General features: G+C 41.8%; 1 protein-coding gene across 9 annotated transcripts in view; it reads left to right on the top strand.

Annotated features, from left to right (window-relative positions):
- arap2 (ArfGAP with RhoGAP domain, ankyrin repeat and PH domain 2) overlaps positions 1-20,829 on the top strand; it is a 461,240-nt gene that overhangs the window by 335,852 nt on the left and 104,559 nt on the right. For all 9 annotated transcript variants that reach the window (XM_041205604.1, XM_041205793.1, XM_041205626.1 and 6 more), the window contains 2 exons: positions 2,925-3,030; positions 20,519-20,666. In XM_041205604.1, coding sequence (XP_041061538.1) covers positions 2,925-3,030; positions 20,519-20,666 — 254 coding nt within the window. The remainder of the gene's footprint in view (positions 1-2,924; positions 3,031-20,518; positions 20,667-20,829) is intronic.

Raw genomic sequence — 20,829 nt, 5'->3', positions numbered from 1 at the left:
TCCTTTCTAATCCCACCTTCTTGCACCCAGCCCATAGCCCTGCAGCTTACAGCACTTAAGGTGCAGATCCAGGTACTTTTTAAAAGAATTTAGAGTTTCTGCCTCTACCACCAACTTGGGCAGTGAATTCCAGACACCCACTACCCTCTGCGTAAAAAAGTTCTTCCTCATGCCCCCCCCCCCAACTTCTGCCACTTATCTTGAATCTATGTCCCCTGGTTCTAGAATTCTCCACCAAGGGAAACAATTTTATCCTGTCCACTCTATCTATTCCCCTCATAATTTTGTACACCTCAATTGAGTCACCTCTCAGCCTTCTTTGTTCTAAGGAAAATAACTCCAGCCTATCTAATCTCTCCTCGTTGCTACACTTTTCTAACCCTGGCAACATTCTTGTAAACCTCCTCTGCACTCTCTCCAGAGCTATTACGTCCTTCCTGTAATGTGATGACCAGAACTGCTCACAATACTCCAGTTGTGGCCTCAACAGTGTTTTATACAATTCCAACATTATATCCTTACTTTTATATTCTATACTTCTGCCAATGAAGGAGAGCGTTCCATATGCCTTCTTTCCAACCTTGTCTACTTGGACTGCTTGAAGTAGAAACACAGAAAATTTTGAAGCCACCACACACCTTCACAGCTCAACCACATGACCTCTTGGCTTCTCATCAGTCTATCGGTGACTAAGTAACACTTGCTGGCCATTGCCTGTGCCAAGTTAGTGCACAAGCATCCTGGGCCCACTCAAACCCGTCGGTTTGTGATGTTAAAGGGCACTTTGGCCTCACCATTCACACCTTGCTGTTTTGCGGAATTGATCCATTGGCTCCAATGCTGTCCAGCCAGAGCCTCAAGACTAAGGAGTCTCCTCTCCAGTCACCATTGTTGCCTTTGAGGAGGGGGGCTCATGACCCCAGATATGAGCTCTGCGATCCTACTGGGGGTCATGACTCACAGTTTGAGAGCCCTTGGGCTAGACTTCTCTCTTGTTGGAAATGGTCATTGCCTGGCACTCGTGTGGCATAAATGTTATCTGCCTTTTTTCATCCCAAGCCTGAATGTTATCTGGAACCTGCATGCAGGCACTATATCATTACAGCGAGGAATTGCAAATGAAATTGAACACTGTAATCATCAGCAAACATCCCCACTTCTGACCTTATGATGGAGGGAAGATCATTGATGAAGCAGCTGAAGATGGTTGGGCCTGGGACACCCCCCTGAGGAACTCCTGCAGTGATATCCTGGAGCTGAGATGACTGACCTCCAACAACCACAACCAGCTTTCTTTGTGCTAGGTATGACTCCAACCAGCAGAGTGTTTTCCCCCTGATTCCCATTGACTTCAGTTTTGCTAGAGCTTCTTGATGCCACATTCTATCAAATAGTGTGTTGATGTCAAGGGTATACATTGTCATCTCACCTCTTGAATTCAGCCCTTTTGTCAATGCTGGACCAAGGTTGTAATCAGGCCTGGAGCAGGTAGCCCTTGCAGAATCCAACCTATATCAATGAGGCTTAGCAGCATTGTTGATGCCACCTTCCGCCACTCTACTGATGATTGAGTAGACTAAAGGGACGATAATTGGTTAGATTAGATTTGCCCAACTTTTTGACGATATACCTGGCCAATTTTCCGCATTGTTGCCTAGGTGCCAGCATTCCAGCTGCACCGGAACAACTTGGCTAGAATTGTGTTTAGTTCCAGAGCACACACATTCTTTTGATTGTGTTACTTGATGTATACTAATTAAAGTTTTGCTAATGCAAAGCTGAGGTTTTTTTCCGCAAGTGCCATGAGACTGCCAGCATTACAGGTACTTTTTCTAATCTTTTTTCTAATCTTTTTCTAACAAGTGTGGTGAAGACAGGTTCAATCGAGGCATTCAAGGGGCCATTAGATGATTATTTAAATAGAAACAATGTGCAGGGCTACGGGGAAAAGGCAGGGCAATGGCACTGAGTCATAATGCTCGTTCGGAGAGCTGGTGCAGACATGATGGGCCGAATGGCTTCCTTCTGCACCGTAACAATTCTGTATTTCTGTAATTCTTGTCTTAAAATTAGGACAAGCCAGGAACCAAAGTGTTTCACGCAACTTATAACTTGATATGTTTGAACTCCAGAGAAAGGTGGATAATCCTGAAATGGATAAACATTTTGCAAAATTGGCATTGAGCAATATCACGTACATAGGCTTTGTGACTTCAAATTCTCCCCCTTTATGCTTTTGTTTAAATGTACAACCCCCATCATGTTTTTCACCTATTTTAGCTTCCATCACCACATTAATGTATAAAATATAATATGTGTATTCATCCCTAGCTAAGCATTTCAATGCATCTCATTTTCAAATCCAAATACATCATGAATTTATGTTTGCATGGTTTCTGTGAATATTTTAAGAATGTAATTTTAGGAAAGGTTGTATTAGAGTGAGATACAAACCCCAACCCACAAATCACACTGAGCTCTATAAATCATAAAACCCCTGAGTAAAAAGGTATTTTGTGTGTGCTCAGAGAGCTGCTAGATGAATTCATTGAAAGCTGAATTGCTTAAAAGTTTTGTTTGTTTAGAAGAAAGTAGAAATTAACTCCCTGCAGAATCCTTAAGCAAAACCTTCTGTGCCATAAAGTGCTTATAATCTCATTAAAATGAGTTCAGCTGGAGCCCTGTGAGAGAACACATAACTCTCAGCAACCTGTTACCTATGTCACTAAGGGCACTGCTTTATAATGAGTTGTGCTCATGAAGATGGTGTGTAATATTACATCAAGAAAAGGCCAGTGTGGTAATCGGGCTTGTAAGGCTTTTTTGATGTAATATAACAGTTCAGTCGTGTTGAGTCCATGTGATGCATTGCATTTTTCTGAACCTTCTGCCTGTGCTTAATCTCAACAACCTTTTGTCACTAGATGTACAAAATGAAAAGGAAAGACTGGAAAAGTACCGAATGTTAATACAAACATTACCACGAGTCAACCGGGTTACTCTTGCAGCCCTGATTGGTCACCTCTACAGGTGTGTGAAGTTAGTATTTCTGTGGCTTTTTAACATGAACAATATCTACCCTTATTGCTCGTATTTGAGTGTATCTATGACATAAATGGATATACATGGAAAACATCTGCTCTTCTGAGGAAAAAGCACAATTTAACAGGTACTTTTCAATTGAATAATTGCAATGGTTACAGGTCATTTATGGTAAGTAGTTTATACAGTTTATGCAACCTGCATTAGATATAGTTCCTCAACATGGTGACTGGCAGATCTGAGGATTTAGTTCACTACTTAATTTACATAGTCTATGTATATTGCTAATATCACTAGTTGACTAATAATATCAACATTCTAGCGGTTACCATTGACCAGAAACTGAACTGAACTAGCCATATAAATACTGTGGCTACAAGAGCGGGTCAGAGGCTAGAGAGTGCAGTGAGTGACTCACCTCCTGACTCTCCAAAGTCTGTCCACCATCTACAAGGCACAAGGCAGGAGTATGTTGGAACATTTACCACTTGCCTGGATGATTGCGGCTCCAGTAACACTCAAGAAGCTTGACACCATCAAGGACAAAAAAGCTCGCTTAATTGGCACCCTATCCACAATTATTCACTTTCTCCACCACCAACAAACAGTGGCAGCAGTGTGTACCACTTTAAAAATGCACTGCAGAAACGCACCAAAGCTCCTTAGGCAGCTTCTTCCAAACCCCCGACCAGTACCTTCTGGAAGGACAAGGGCAGCAGACACTTGGGAACACCACCACCTGGAAGTTCCCCTCCAAGCCATTCACCATCCTGACTTGGAAATATCTCACCGTTCTTTCACTGTCACTGGGTCAAATCCTGGAACTCCCTCCTAACAGCATTGTGGGTGTACCTACACCATGTGGACTGCAGCGATTCACGAAGGCAGCTCACCACCACCTTCACAAGGGCAATTAGGAATGGGCAATAAATGCTGGCCTAGCCTGTGATGCCCACATCCCATGAATGAATTTTTAAAATAGCCTCCAAATTAAAGTCTGTCAAATCCATTTGTTAATAGGATGTTTGGTCAGAACAGAAGTAAAAAAAAAACATAAATAAAAGCAGAAAATGCTGAAATACTCAGCAGGTCAGGCAGCATCTGAGAAATAGAACTAGTTTTTCAGGTTGATGACACATCTTCACTGTAAGCTGTGATCATGTTTGGATGAGTGTCCAGGGGCAGCATTTTCCCGGTGGCAAGTGGGGGGCGGGGCCCACTCACCAGTGCATAAAATGACATTTGGCGACATCGGGCGGACATCCCAATATCACCAAGTCATTCAGATATTCAGTTTGGCGGGTGCACAGCCAAGTCAGCTACAAGCCTGCTGAACTGCCAAAGGCCTATTAGGGCCTGTTAAAAAGTAATTCAAGTAATTAACTGAGCTGCCATCCAACCTTAACATTGGCAGGCAGGCAAAGAGCGCAGGCGGCCTTCGCATTTTTCATGAAACCTCATCCACGGGATGAGGTTTCATGAAGAGTTTATTATTTAAATAAAACATTTTGAAATAAATAATGGACATGTCCCAGCTCATGTGACGTGTGACATGAGGGGACATGTCCTTAATTTTTTTTCCCACCTTTATTCAAATTTTCATAACTTAAATAAAACGGAGGTGCTTCAGGGTGATCTCTGCGCTCTTTCCTGCGCATGTGCGAAAGAGCGCAGTGAACCACTCAGGGAATCCCCCTGCTGCCAGCAAAGGGAGTGCTCAGCGCTTCCAGGCGTGCGTAATGATGGGTGGGCCTTAATTGGCCTGGCCATGTAAAATGGCGGCAATCAGGTTCGCGCCCGCCCCCACCCACCCCCACACAACCCCCCCAACGGGGGGAAGTATCAAGTCCAGGAATAAATACGATCCCTATAAATTCCGTGAAAAAATCCCCTGGCTGATCCCTTTGCTGATGTTTCCTAAGCATGACTTCTCCTTAATCCGATTTATAATATCAAATCTCACTGAAACCAGCTGAGGATCTTCATTCATTTTCTTTCATTTTCCTTCCTCTTCCCCTGAAGGTGGTGTCTGATGCTAGACATTAGACTCTGCATGCTGGAAGCCCATGGACATTTAGTCCAGTGACTGATTTCATGTCTGAATCCAGTTGACACACCTGAAAAGGTTGTTTATTTGTGAGAATCACCACAGCCAGTCATTATCCTGTCCTTAACCGCCATCCAGTGGTGCACTTTCAGCAGAAGCACCTGGTTAGAAATGAAGATAACCCTGAGGGATTTTTCTTCTGAACGTTGAGGCCAGTTGCATTGTGCTGCTTTATTTACTGCTTGTGAAGGGACCATGGTATCTTTGATCCATCTATTTAAGGCTCAGACCCATGCTCAGAAGCACAACTTATGACAAGATGTGCAAATGAATTGCTATGACCTTTCTCACAACAGCATGGACATAAATAATAGTTCATGGATACACACAGTGGCCAATCTGTGTAGGTCAGAATCATTGTTTGCTGCAGCCTCTTCCCTTTTTTGCCATAAAATCACCATAGAAATCAGTCTTGAATCTCTTACATGTCTTGAAAGAAAGTCTGCTACTACACACAAAAGTTCATGATAATAATAGAGATCAGTTTGAACACATCTTTATATGACCATCTTAAACCGCACCACATTTTAATGTTACTTAATGTTCTAAAGTACCAAGGGATGGCGTAGTGGTATTGTTACTAGACTAGTAATCCAGAGACCCAATGTAATGCTTTGGGGACCTGGGTTCCAATCCTGCCATGGCAGATGGTGGAATTTGAATTCAATAAAAATCTGGAATTAAATATCTAATGATGCTGATTGTTGTAAAAAAAAACATCTGGTTCACTAATATCCCTTCTATTATTCCTTACCTGGTCTGGCCTACGTGTGACTCCAGACCCACAGCAATGTGGTTGACTCTTAAATGGCCAAGCAAGCCACTCAGTTGCTACAAAGACACAAAAAAGGAATGCACCACCTGGCATCAACCTAGGCACCAGAAATTACAATGGCAGTTGTAGCCCTGTCGACCCTGCAAGGTCCTTCTCAGTAACATCTGGCACTATTGCCAAAATTGGGAGAGCTGTCTCACAGACTAGTCAAGCAACAGCCTGAAATCCAAACTATTGAGGAATCATACCTTACAGATAATGTCCCAGACTCCACCATCACCATCCCTGGGCATGTCCTGTCCCACCAGCAGGACAGTGGTATACTGTTGGAAGAGAGTTGCCCTGGGAGTCCTGAACATTGACTCTGGACCCCAAGAAGTCTCATGGCACCAGGTCAAACATGGGCAAGGAAACCTCCTGCTGATAACCACATACTGCCCTCCCTCAGCTGATGAATCAGTGCTCCTCCATGTTGAACATCACTTGAAAGAAGCACTGAGGGTGGCAAGGACGCATACTGTACTCTGGGTGGGGGGATTTTAATGTCCAGCACCGAGTGTGGCTCAGTAGCACCACTACTGACCAAGCTGGCTGAGACTGCGAGACTGGGCCTGCGGCAGGTGGTGAGGGAACCAACAAGTGGGAAAAACATACTTGACCTCATCCTCACCAACCTACCTGCCACTGATGCATCTGTCCATGACAGTATCGGTAGGAGTTACCACCGCACAGCCATTGTGGAGACAAAGTCCAACCTTCACATTGAGGATACCCTCCATCGTGTTGTGTGGCACTACCACCGAGCTAAATGGAATAGATTTCAAACAGATCTAGCAACTCAAGACTGGGCATCCATGAGACACTGTGGGCCATCAGCAGCAGCAGAGTTTGTAACCACGTGGCCCGGCATATCCCCCACTCTACCATTACCATCAAGCCAGTGGATCAACCCTGGTTCAATGAAGAGTGCAGGAGCAGCACCAGGCATACCTAAAAATGAGGTGTCAACCTGGCGAAGCAACAACACAGGGCTATTTGTATCCTAAACAGTATAAGCAGCAAGTGATAGACAAAGCTAAGCGATCACACAACCAACGGATAAGATCTGCAGTCCTGCCACATCCAGTTGTGAATGGCAGTGGACAATTAAACAACTCACTAGAGGAGGAGACTCCACAAATATCCCCATCCTCAATGATGGAGGAGCCCAGAACAGCAGTGCAAAAGATAAGGCTGAGGCATTTGCAACAATCTTCAGCCAGAAGTGCCAAGTGTATGATCCATCTTGGCCTCCTCCGGAGTGCCTGTCTTCAGCTAATTCGATTCGCTCCACGTGATATCAAAAAATGGCTGAAGGCACTGGATACTGCAAAGATTATGGGCCCTGACAATAATCCAGCAATAGTACTGAAGACTTGTGCTCCAGAACTTGCCACGCCCCTAGCCAAGCTGTTCAGTACAGCTACAACACTGGCATCTAGCTGGCTATGTGGAAAATTGTCCATGTATGTCCTGTACACAAAAAGCAGGACAAATCCAACCCAGCCAATTACCGCCACATGAGTCTACTCTTGATCGTCAATAAAGTGATGGAAGGGGTCATCAACAATGCTATCAAGCGCAACTTGCTTAGCAATAACATGCTCACCAATGCCCAGTTTGGGTTCTGCCAAGGCCACTCAGCTCCTGACCTCATTACAGCATTGGTTCAAACATGGACAAAAGAGCTGAACTCCAGAGATGTGGTGATTGTGACTCCCCTTGACATCAAGGCAGCATTTGACCAAGTGTGGCATCAAGGAGCCCTAGCAAAGCTGGAGTCAATGGGAATCAGGGGGAAAGCTCTCCGCTGGTTGGAATCATACCAAGCACAAAGGAAGATGGTTGTGGTTGTTGGAGGTCAGTCATCCCAGCTCCAGGACATTGCTGCAGGAGTTCCTCATGGTAGAGTCCTTGGCCAAACCATCTTCAATAACCTTCCTTCCATCATAAGGTCAGAAGTGGGGATGTTCGCTGATGATTGCACAATGTTCAGCACCATTTGTGACTCCTCAGATACAGAAGCAGTCCGTGTCCAAATGCAGCAAGACCTGAATAATATCCAGGTTTGGGCTGACAAGTGGCAAGTAACATTTGTGCCACACAAGTGTCAGGCAATGACCATCTCCAATGAGAGAGAATCCAACCATCACCCCTTGATGTTCAATGGCATTACCATCATTGAATCCCTCACTATCAACATCCTGGGGTTTACCGTTCACCAGAAACTGAACTGGACTAGCCATATAAATACTGTGGCTATAAGAGCAGTTCAGAGGTTATGAATCGTGAGACGAGTAACTCACCTCCTAACTTCCCAAAGCCTGTCCACCGTCCACAAGGCATATGTCAGGAATGTTATGGAATATTCCCCACTTGCCTGGATGAGTGCAGCACCTACATCACTGAAGAAGCTGGACACCATCCAGGACAAAGCAGTCCACTTGATTGGCACCACATCCACAAACATTCATTCCCTCCACCACCGATGCACAGTAGCAGCAGTGTGTACTATCTACAAAGCGCTCTGCAGGAATTCACCAAGGCTCCTTAGACAGCACCTTGCAAACCTACAATCACTACCACCTAGAAGGACAAGGGCAGCAGATAGATGGGAACACCTGGAAGTTTCCTTCCAAGTCACTCAACATCCTGACTTGGAAATATATTGCCGTTTCTTCACTGTCGCTAGGTCAAAATCCTGGAACTCCCTTCCTAACTGCACTGTGGGTGTACCTACACCATATGGACTGTGGCAGTTCAAGAAGGCAGCTCACCACCACCTTCTCAAGGGCAACTAGGAATGGGCAATAAATGCTGGCCCAGCCAGCAAAGTCTACATCCCATGAATGAACAAAAAAAAACCTTAACTTCCATACAGATGGTCCCTTGCAACAGCTTATTGAGTTGGACACCAATCCAGTATAGTGCTCCTGCCATACCACAAGGAGACCTTACAAGTTCATTGGAACTGGTCAGTCAGTAGCACTAGACCTGTGGAGCATTTATAAACTTTATAACTTTATAACTATGCAATTGGAAAGATAGTTATCAGCTATCTAATGACCAACTAGTGAACATCCTTCTTTTGGGAGCTAAGAGGGGTCTCTTTGGAATTGAGATGGCACACCAAGCAATCGGGTTTGGTATCAAGATAATTTGTAATGCAAACTGGGTAATCCAATAACTGACTCAGGTACAACTGCCAGCTTGACAAACCTGCAATGGAGCAATTTGTCATTTTGAGCTGGAATTCTTCCTGCTCAGCTCCAGATAACCCTATACATAAATATTGTAAAACAGGTTGAGTAGTCATAGATAGACAAACAGCAGGGAACTTATCAGCACTCGGTGGTGGCAAGCTGTATGGTTTTAGCTGGTTAAACTCTAGCAGTGCCTCTGTGCACAGTTTGAACAGTCTCTATGCCTTGGCTCCACTAACTTGCGCCTAAGGCTTGGGCTCAGTGGGATTTGGAGGAAGGGGCCAGGCACATTTTTGGGGAAAACAAATAATCATACAGATGCAGATTTCTCAGTAGGTTGGTTTGAACACACTGAAACTTTGTGATATGTTTCCACAAGTATCAGCTACTGAGCTTATCAAAAAAAAAGTTAATTAAGAATTACTTGAGATCAGTTGTTAAATTTTGAACTAGGTTCTGTCCAGATTGATAAATTACTACTTGAATTCAAAATTTATAATAAAATGGGATGCTGAGAACTTTGACATTTGTGTAAGTTGCATTTTTATTTTAAACCTGGCCTCAAGTATTTCTGCACCTTGAGGAATTTAACTGCTTTTTGGATAATTGTATCTTCTTCTTTAATATTTCCAATGATCCTATGACTGTTGCTTTTAAATTCAAAAATATTACCCACTTCTGTCTCTTAGGAATAGTATACAAAGTGCTTCTGTTCAAAATAGTTACAATCTCACATTTCCTAATCTCACTTTGTAATGCTCTATCTTGAACATCTTTGTCTCTAAAGTGTTCTGAGAGGAACCTTCTCAAAATACTTCACACTTTCCCAGAATACTTCACACTTCCCCAAAACACTTCACACTTTCCCAAACCACTTCACACTTTCCCAAAACACTTCACATTTCACACTTCCCCAAAATACTTCACACTGCCCCAAAATACTTCACACTTCCCCAAAATACTTCACACTTCCCCAAAATCTTTCACACTGTCCCAAAATATTTCACACTGTCCCAAAATACTTCACACTTCCCCGAAGTACTTCACACGTTCCCAAAATATTTCACACTTTCACAGAATACTTCACACTTCCCCAAAATACTGTAACTTTTTGTTTGGATAGTGAATGGTTCCTTTTCTTCAAATTTGTGATGTCTTTGTGCTAAAGTGATAATACAAATGTGTACCATATTGATCCATTTCACATTATTTTTCTGATGTCAGTGAAAAATTACTGTATGATCTTATTAGCTGCTCTGTATTTACTCTGGAAAGATTATCATTAACTTCTATTTTTAGTAGTGTGTGGTTTCTTTTTCAATTCATTATTGTGAAGCTGACAGGTGGTAGGTTGACAGCTTGCTCCTTAACCTTTTCCAATGATACTGTTAACTGGCTACTCTAAGAGTGCCCTGAAGTTGATTTTGCCTCATTTATTTCTTGTTTCCTCATTCTCTTTGGGTAAATGTGTTACCTCTGTTTGACACCATTCACTGAATCCTGATAGTATAGCCTGGTCCGAGGATGTGTGTTGACTTTTTTAAAATTTCTCTCTCGTTAGTGCCTCATTGATATAACCCCTCTGGGCTTTGTTACAGAATTGACAAGTGGTGGTAATTGTCACAGCCACTATTCAGAAGTGGAAGTTCCTCAATTTGCATCTAAAGTTTAGTTCCCAACTTCTGTCCTCTAATGTCATGCTTATTCCTTGAACCAAGACAGAAGATCAACCTGGGCCACATCTTTACTCCTCCCGAGGAAGCTAGGGACAATGCTCAGCAGTCTCAAAGCTGACCCATCTTGCTGAGGGTGAATGTGTTCTAATGTTATTTGAGGTAGAAATTCAAACTCCGTGACTTAACCAGAGTTCTTGGTTAGGCTAGCAACTTTATATTTGTTGGATGTCTTTGTATAGTTTGATTTCTGTTCTGTGGTCTGCAGGGTGAAAAAAGCATTTATTTTGTAAAGTTTATCACACTCAATATGAAGATGGTAAAACTGGTTCATTGCTTAATGTGTAACTGATCTTGTAAAATCTAATAGAGTTATCTCAGTTTTGTTTTTCTTTCAATGCGATGCATTTATCACTGGCAAGGCCAGCATTTGTTGCCCATCCCTACTTGCCCTTAAGCTGAATAGCTTGCTAGGCGTTTTCAAGGGGCAGTTAAGAGTTAACCACATTGATGTGGGTCTGGAGTTAAATGTAGGCTAGACTGGGTAAGAATGGCAGGTTTCCTTCCCTAAATAGGCACTAGTAAACCAGTGGGTTTTTACAACAAATGATGATAGTTTCATGGTCATCATTACAGAGGCTAGCATTCAATTTCAGATTTATTTTTAAAAAATGAATTTAAATTCCACTGGCTGCCACGTGGGATTTGAACCCATGCCTCCAGGATATTAGCATGGGTTTGTGGATTATTTGTGTGACATTACCACTATACCACCGTCACCCCGAGTGCACTCTTAGGTTGCTATGAATTCATTTTAACGTAATGGGACTAATTTGTATTTCCCAGAGACCATTACAATGTTGGTTTCGTCTTTTGAGAGAAGTGATAATGCAAGTCAAAGTAATCACCATCCTTATTCTGCTGGAGCAGAACTCACTTTTGCTCTTGACTCCGAATGGAAGGACAGTCGCCAAGTAGAAAAGTGTTTGTGAATTGGTGCAATTTATCTAGGATTGCAAGTACTGAAAATGTAGAGATACCCTATAAATGTTGTGATAAATCAACTAATATTTTGATTTTTGGACAATATTGCATAATTTACTTCATTACTGCAAAAATGCAAGGTCTCTATATCCTTGGAAATGTGAACTCTTGTAGTTGCTGGTCAGACTTTTCCTCTTTTTTTCTCTCTTTGCTGTCATTATATGTTATTTTAAGCTATAGTAGGAGTTTCATGGAGCCTACTAATATCTTCTATCAAAAGTAATTCAAGCAAGCATTCAGCTGGACCTAAAAGAAAAGGAAATGAAGAAAAATAATAAAGCATGTGCCTTCTGCAAAACAGTTCAGTTGCATTAACGGACATGTAAAGAGGGCACTCACTAAAGCACATACCTTTGCCACACTGTGTTAACTCAACATTATTACAATTATGCAGTTCTTCTTTGAGGCTTTTTCCTACCTAGTTGATGCTCTGTAATTACAAAACTGATTTTTTTTAAGTAAGAGCCTCTATCACATTGAGGATGTTTTAAGCCAATCCACATCCAACAATCTGCTCTGAAAACTCTGCTGACATTTTGACTGCTGTGACAAATTCTACCATAGCAGCTGAGACAATCCACAACATTCTAAATAAAAATAAACACAGCAGCCTTAAGAAAAATCAATGTTCCCTATCTTGTGATATTAAAGAATGGATCCTTTAAAAAAAAACAGGATCCAGATCTGCATCTTCACCAAAAACTGATCAGTTCTTGCACAGACCATACCCTATCTGTGTGCCAAATTTCATTGAAATCTATCCATTAGTTTTCAAGATATACAGACTAACTGGATGGAAGTATTATCTCCACCCACCTTCAGTAGTTTGAGGTAATTATTAATTGAGTTTTAATTTTTGGTGCTGAAGATAGATCACAAGCAAGTTCACAACTTCCAGGTGAGGAAAAAGGTGTTCATGGCAATTATTTCTCCAATTATTACCCCAATCTCAAATGAATATTGTTTAGTTTGGGAAAATCATAGAAATTTTAGCAGAGGAGAAGGCCATTCAATTTCTCTGCCTTCATAGATTTGTTGTGCTGCAAATTACATTCCCCTGCAGTATTGCATAGGACAAATGGTGGCCCGCTGCTATACTGCTGCAGCTGGCTGCCAGAAAGCATAACTGACCACCAAGCATTATTCTCTTTCACACTTTTGCACCATTCCACTGATTTCACTCCATGTTACTCATAGCAAACCTAAATAAAGTGGGAATTGAACTTCAATCACGGTTTGCTCCATGATCCAACTGGAAGTGCTGTAAAAATGGCTGGGAATTTCCAGCCCTGTTGTGACGGGGCCTGCTGCAGAGGATGCAGTGGGCCAGCCAAAGGGGCCTTAAAATCCTGGCAAATGTGTCACTAAGTTGTGGCTATGTTTTTCAACTCTCTCTGTTTCAACTCACTTACTAAACAAAAGAGGGTCAGAGTTTGAATGTGTAACAGTATCTTCTACCTTGTATGTAAGGGTGAATTTTAACAGAAATGGAGGGCAGATACTGTGAAGTCCACCAACCTTTGTGCTCATATTCCTGATGTATGCAAGTGAAACTGCAACAATAAAAAAGAGACTTGCATTTCTCCAGCATCTTTCATGACCAACCAAAGCCCTTCACAGCCATTGAAGCACTTTTGAAGTGCAGTCACTGTTGTAATGTAACTAGCACAAATTCATAAAATCTAACCTATTATGAAGATTTAACTCTTGTGCCAGAAGGAAGCACTGGCCTCAGGCAAGTATCATTGCCTCCTACAATTGAAAATTGCAGTCAGACAGATCAAGATAGGGTAAAAGTAAGCAAGTACCCAGCTCCATTTTAACTGTCTTCCTGCCGTTTTGACCCCGTTAAAATCTCCCCATGACCACCCCCTGCCCCCACCCGACTGTTGGTCACCATGTACCCTAGGCCTCAGAAACCTGTAGAAATAATTTAAATATTAATTATTGATGTGTGTTAACAAATACTACAAAATACATATAAGTGTATGTGTATTTTAGTATGCATGCCAAATTAACTCATTTTATTAATGCTTGCTGCACTCCATGAATCAGGCAATAAATACAGTACGTTGAATTTTCTTGGTTCCTAGTGATTCATTCTGATAAATCCATATAATTACTGTCAGTTTCCTTAGAATAGCAGGGTGTACAAATTCAATTCACCTTTAATATTGAGTTGTTAATTAACTTCTTTAGTACGTCACATAAATGATCATTTTTAATGATATCTGTCCACTGAAAATAATAAAACATTGAAATATAGATGAAACAGTGGAGTAGCATACTCCTTCATCTCTTGGAACTGGAGTTGAGTGCACCTATAACTGATGAGGAAATATCTCTTCTCTTGACCTAATATCCTAAGTGAAATTAATTTGAGTTTGCTTAACTGATTTCTTGGGGGACAATAATATTAGTTTGGCACTGAATTGAAATCTCTTTGAGAGGCTTCTAGGAGACATGATATATGAAATAAATTTGTGCTGCTGCTGTATGAGATGATCCATTTTTGGACCAGTTTAAGGGAAGTTTCATTTTGCATTTGGTCCAGGTTGTATTTGACCTTAGAGTTGTTGGTGCTGATAATGGCACAAGGGGGAAATGATTCCCATTCCCAACGCTGACATCCTTCAACTTGAGCATAAAAAGCAAAGTATAATTGTTTCCCCAGCCCCATGAATTAAAAAAAAAATCAAATAAATTTAAATAAATATAAGGAAAAGTAGCAATCAGTTTTTTTTTGGTCAGCTACAACGCAGTTGTTTTGCAAATAATTTTTCAGCACCAAACTAGCAAAAGCTGCTACCGCTGTCCCTAATTCAGAGCCATCTTTTTTCTATATTAAAGGTTTTTAAGGAATTAACATTATTCTCCTTCTGAGTATACATTCAGATACACCAGATACATACACCAGCTCTGAAGAGGAGTTATAAGGACTCAAAACGTTAACTCATTTTTTTTTTCTCTCCCCAGATGCTGTTAGACCTGCTGAGATTTTCCAGCATTTTCTATTTTTGTTTCAGATTTCCAGCATCCGCAGTATTTTGCTTCAATCCTAGATACTTTAGATACTGCGTTAAATGTGTCAATAGCCCTGAACTCTGTACCACATTGAATAGTAACCAGAACAGACTTAATGGAAATATGGATGTAATATTGTGTGCATTATATATTTATCATATCTATATTTCCAAAACATAATTGTAAAGAATACATTCATTGCAAAATCTGAAACCAGCTTCTCTCTTAAAAGCTGAAACAAATCTGCATACACTCCAGACTAGTAAGAGACAAAGTTCAAAATGTAATAAAGTTCAACCTGCACTGAAGTTACTTTCAGTGGTTCATATCTCATCAAAATTAGGTGAAATAAAATCAATATTTACTATGCGAAATATTGGGTGATAAACAATTTCATTATTTATTTTTTTAAATTTGGGGCCATGGAATCAAATGAGTGGATTCTGTTGCCTTTGCAAGGCCTCACTGCTGAGAGCTCACTTCATTAAGGCCTATCCCAAGAATTATGCGATGTTGATAAATCTCTCAGACATGAGATCTGCTTAAAGAGGTTGGTTTACTAAACAGATTCAAAACCGCAGAGGTTACATCAATAACCTCTCAAAGAATTTCACGAAGCTTTACACATACGATCCAGCCAAGTCAAATGACTTAGTTGCTTAGAGAACTCCAGTTCTGTGTGACTGGCCAGGTCACTCAATTCTAACGGCAACTCTGATGTATTTTAATCACTGTCTTTTATAGCCCCTTTTCAGGGGTATACCTGGGTGTTACATTGACAGGACTTTATTGTCCTATAAAGATTCTCTTTAATACAAGGTGTCCAAAAAAATGCTGAGTTCTTTATCTAAACCCATGAGTTAAAAACATATCTATAAGTTACCTTCCACCTTCCGTAGCCTGCTGGAGCCTATGCAGTACAACATACTCAGGATTGATTTTCATATCTCTTTCTGTCCATGTGGCCAGTTCCATAACCTCCTCAAATTCCATCCTTGATGTTCAAACCTGCTTTCAGAAACGTCATTGTTCATACTTGCCTGTTATTTGTTATTTATGCTTAGAGCTGTGCATACTGGCTATCCAGTATCAGAATATTGAAGCACTTTGTCTTATCCATACCAACCCATGCCACTTCATGCACCCACCAAACCTCTGCCCATGGACCCTCATACCCTCCATGCCAACCTATGGCCATCCATCCATCCTCATGGCCCCTATAGCCCCCATGTGAACTGAGCCCTTATCCACCATGGTCAAACCTCGGGACCCATGCTGAGATTAAATGAAATTTTTAAGTGTTTATTGATAAATTCACTATTTAAAAAAAAAATTCTCATTGATTAAAAAAAATCCATTCACTACGTTTTAATCCCTTTAATCCCTGATGGAAATGAGCATTTATATTCAAAGCCCTACTTCAAAGAGCTTATAACTACTTGGAGTTGCCAACCAAACTGTGAATTGACAGGCACCCCACTGTGATAATGAAAGATTATGAAATAGTCATGCAGCCCCAATTCAGTAATGATAGCGCTCAGGCCTATGTCAACCATTGGAGTGGAATAGCAAGCAATTTTTTTTTTAACACTGTGAACTGCTTTTTAAAAAAAAAATATAAGGGCAGGAGATTTATATTCCTTGACAGCTATCTTGAAAGTTCTGTTGACAGTTCCAACAAGCTTGACAGTTCCAGTGAGTTGATGTACTTTTTACACTTATGTCTACTTTTAACAATTCCAAAGGGCATCTTACCACTACCAAAGTTGCTCCGGTATAATGTCCAAAAGGGTACCCTACCTCTCCAAAGAACTCTGGCAAATTTAGATCCTCTCCTACCTGGGCTAAAGTGCACACATTGTGCCTTAGACATCCCACCAGCTAAAATCCGATCTGACTGAGGCAGCTTCCCTTCAACATCTGCAGTTGCCTCTCTGAACCATAGGAATTCAATTTAGAACCTGCCCCATTCCCCACCGCCTCCCACCTACCCCCACGACAATGATGGGGCCGGTTCAGGGCAGAACTTCCAGGCTTCCACTGTCATTTTTGCAAAGATGGAGAGCCTCTTTACACAAAAGTTTAGGCCTAATTTTTTGCTAAGGTCTACACACTAATTAACTTTTTCATTCCAGGAAGTACCGTTCAGCTTGTAGCAGTCAGTAGTTTTTACTTTGGAAAAAGTCTTTCAGCCTCGCAAAACATGCTGGTCAAAAATTTGATCAAGTTACAGCAAAACTAAACATTCTTACACTTTGTACTCTGCAACTGGAGTACCAGGTACACTGACAGTCCTGTTATCTTCCTCAAACAGATGGTTGTTTTACAATAGTTCTAGAAATCAGATTGCACCTGAATTGGAGCATGATTCTATAATGAGGACAGTTTCAGCACCAGAGCAATGTAGTTTGCAACCCTCAATTGTTTATTGCTGGTGAGCTGTGGGCACTTGCCCTGGCCAAAATAGCAGCTTGCTGGTTGTGGTGGTAGAATGAGGTTGTACAGCAAGGTGAATCCAGAGGTGCTGGCAATAAGGAATGGGGCAAGTGGTGACCAATAGTGGTCCCTTCAAGATCTGGTCACCCTAAAATCACCAGGCCCAAAGTGTTTCCACTGTTTTGCCATGGGAGGTTAGCCTCCTGTTTTTCCATCCGCAATGTCCAATTACTTTCTCTCACTCTCTCCCTCCTATAGGGCAACTGTTAAAAGTCTCTTTCAATTCCAGTACATGTGTTCCTAATTAGATATTTGAGATAGATATACAATGCAACTGTTGTAGGGAAACCTTTTTTAGCTGCTGTATTGTCTGTAGTTCAGGAGAGGTCACCTGCGGCTGTATATCTCAGGAAAAAAACTTATCTAGCTTCCAGTCCCATTCTCCAGCTTCCCTTGTTATTAGAATCTTGCTGCACTGCAAAACCTTTGACTTCTCCCTCAGGCCCTTAGAAACAAAAGGGCCAGAATATTTATTTTCTGTGGCAACCCTAAGACTTGTAGCACTTATTGCTGCAGCAATTGTAATAAAGTTTGTTTCCTCTGTAGAGTTTGTTGCAAGTCGCCTAGGTCACAACATTTGATTTGTTGAAGCCCAACATGTATCTGCCTCTTTCTCGATGTTTAAACCCAAAGCCACATTTGTGATAAAATTAAGTATTGGTAAACTTCAAGTATAGTGCAGTGTGGATAATTTTAACTAATTTGAATTCTCACCTGACAGAAAACTGGGATTTTAAATGGGAGCTCTCATCACTTATAATGGAGTTGGTTTTCTGCTATGTCCTGAAGTTAATAGCTCCTTTGACCAGTTGCAGAAAGGCAGCGGAGACCCTCTTTAAATAAGCAGATGCTTCCTACTGATGTTGTTGGGACCTGATTGCAATAATATTCTGAGATCCTCAGGGGACCACACTGTGGGCCAGAACAAGCAGCAGTTCTTTATGACTGGGAATTGCTCCCACAGGCCCATGGCTGAGGCCGCCTGCCACTGAAATCATGCTGACTCCTGTTGCCTTTGATGAGACCGTAAAACCATAAGACATAGGAGCAGGAATTCGGTCATTCGGCCCATCGAGTCTGCTCCGTCATTCAATCATGGCTGATAAGTTTCTCAACCCCATTCTCCCACCTTCTCCCCATAACTTTTGATCCTCTTACCAATCAAGAACCTATCTATCTTGGTCTTAAATACACTCAATGACCTGGCCTCCACAGCCTTCTGTGGCAATGAATTCCATAGATTCACCACTCTCTGGCTAAAGAAGTTTCTCCTCATCTAAAAGGTCTTCCCTTTACTCTGAGGCTGTGCCCTCGGGTCCTAATCTCTCCTACTAATGGAAACATCTTCCCCACATCCACTCTATCTAGACCTTTCAGTATTCTGTAACTTTCAATCAAATTAACCCCTCATCCTTCTAAACTCCATCGAGTATAGACCCAGAGCCCTCAAACGTTCCTCATATGTTAAGCCTTTCATTCCTGGGATCGTTCTTGTGAACCTCCTCTGACCCTCTCCAGGGCCAGCACATCCTTCCTGAGATACGGGGCCCAAAATTGCTCACAATATTCTAAATGTGGTCTGACCAGAGCCTTATAAAACCTCAGCAGCACATCCCTGCTTTTATATTCTAGTCCTCTTAAAATAAATGCCAACATTGCATTTGCCTTCCCTACTACCAACTCAAACTGCAAGTTAACCTTAAGAGAATCCTGGACTAGAACTCCCAATTACCTTTGCACTCCTGATTTCTGAATTCTCTCCCCATTTAGAAAATAGTCTATGCCTCTATTCTTCCTACCAAAGTGTATGACCTCACACTTCCCCATGTTGTATTCTATCTGTCACTTCTTTGCCCATTCTCCTAACCTGTCCAAATCCTTCTGCAGCCTCCCCGCCTCCTCAATACTACCTGTCCCTCCACCTATCTTTGTATCATCTGCAAACTTAGCCAGGATGCCCTCAGTTCCTTCATCTAGATCATTAGTGTATAAAGTGAAAAGTTAAGGTCCCAACACTGACCCCTGCGGAACTCCACTAGTCACTGGCCGCCTTCCTGAGAAGGACCCCCTTATCCCCACTGTCTGCCTCCTGCCAGACAGCCAATCTTCTATCCATGCTAGTACCTTGCCTCTAACACCATGGGCTCTTATCTTACTGAGCAGCCTCCTGTGTGGCACCCTGTCAAAGTCCAAGTAGATAACATCCATTGGCTCTCCTTTGTCTAACCTACTCGTTACCTCCTCAAAGAATTATAGCAGATTTGTCAGGTATGACCTCCCCTTGATGAAACGATGCTGACTTTGCCCTATTTTACCATGCACTTCCAAGTATTCTGAAATCTGATCCTTAATAATGGACTCTAAAATCTTACCAATGACTGAGGTCAGGCTAATCGGCCTATAATTTCCCGTCTTTTGCCTCACACCCTTCTTAAACGGGGGGTTACATTAGCGATTTTCCAGTCCTCTGGACCCTCCCTGACTCCAGAAAGATCACCAGTAACGCCTCCACTATCTCTTCAGCCTTCTCCTTCAGAACTCTGGGGTATAATCCATCTGGCCCAGGTGACTTATCCACCTTCAGACCTTTCAGTTTTCCTAGCACCTTCTCCTTGGTAATGGCCACCATACTCACCTCTGCCCCCCGAGTCTCTTGAACTTTGGGGACGTTACTCGTGTCTTCCACCGTAAGGACTGATGCAAAGTACCTATTCAGCTCCTCCGCCATTTCTTTGTTCCCCACTACTACTTCTCCAGCGTTATTTTCCAGTGGCCCAATGTCTACTGGTAGTGGATCTGGCCTATTTTGGACTTCAGGATCATTTATGCAAACATTCAGATTGGCTGAGTCCCAGACTCTCTGTCTGCTTTGGGCCTCAGTTGAACAGTCCTCATTCTTCCTTTAATACCATGAGCTATCTAACATACTGCATATCACAGTTGATTTTTGTTATGTAATATTGAAAAGATGGTTGTGCACTGCGAAGTGTTCAGATATTGTCCCTCGGTTACAAGGAAACTGTAGTTTTACATAAACCTCCAGAGCAGCAATGTGTCATTCTGGCAGTCATGTTTTATATGTGTTAAATTATTTCTCCCCCTTCCCTCCTTAAAGGGTGCAGAAATGTTCAAAGATGAATCAGATGAACACACACAGTTTGTCCCAGGTGTTTTCACCCTACTTATTCCAAACAGAAGGTCAAACTAAGCAAGAAGTGAATGTTACAGAGGATCTTATCAATTTGTATGTTCAACTCTTTGATGTAAGTATGCATTTTTGGTCAAACAATGATCCTGACTTCTTCACTGGAATAACTTGCATTGCTGTAAATCAGAGCAGGCAATTAATAATTTCTATAGATTTCCAGAAATAAAAAATCGGACATTTACAATAGACTTTATCGAGCACATTGCATGTGCTTACTA

Source organism: Carcharodon carcharias, chromosome 1, assembly GCF_017639515.1.
Source record: "Carcharodon carcharias isolate sCarCar2 chromosome 1, sCarCar2.pri, whole genome shotgun sequence".
Classification (NCBI taxonomy): Eukaryota; Metazoa; Chordata; class Chondrichthyes; order Lamniformes; family Lamnidae; genus Carcharodon; species Carcharodon carcharias.
This window is presented reverse-complemented; position numbering and strand designations above follow the sequence as displayed.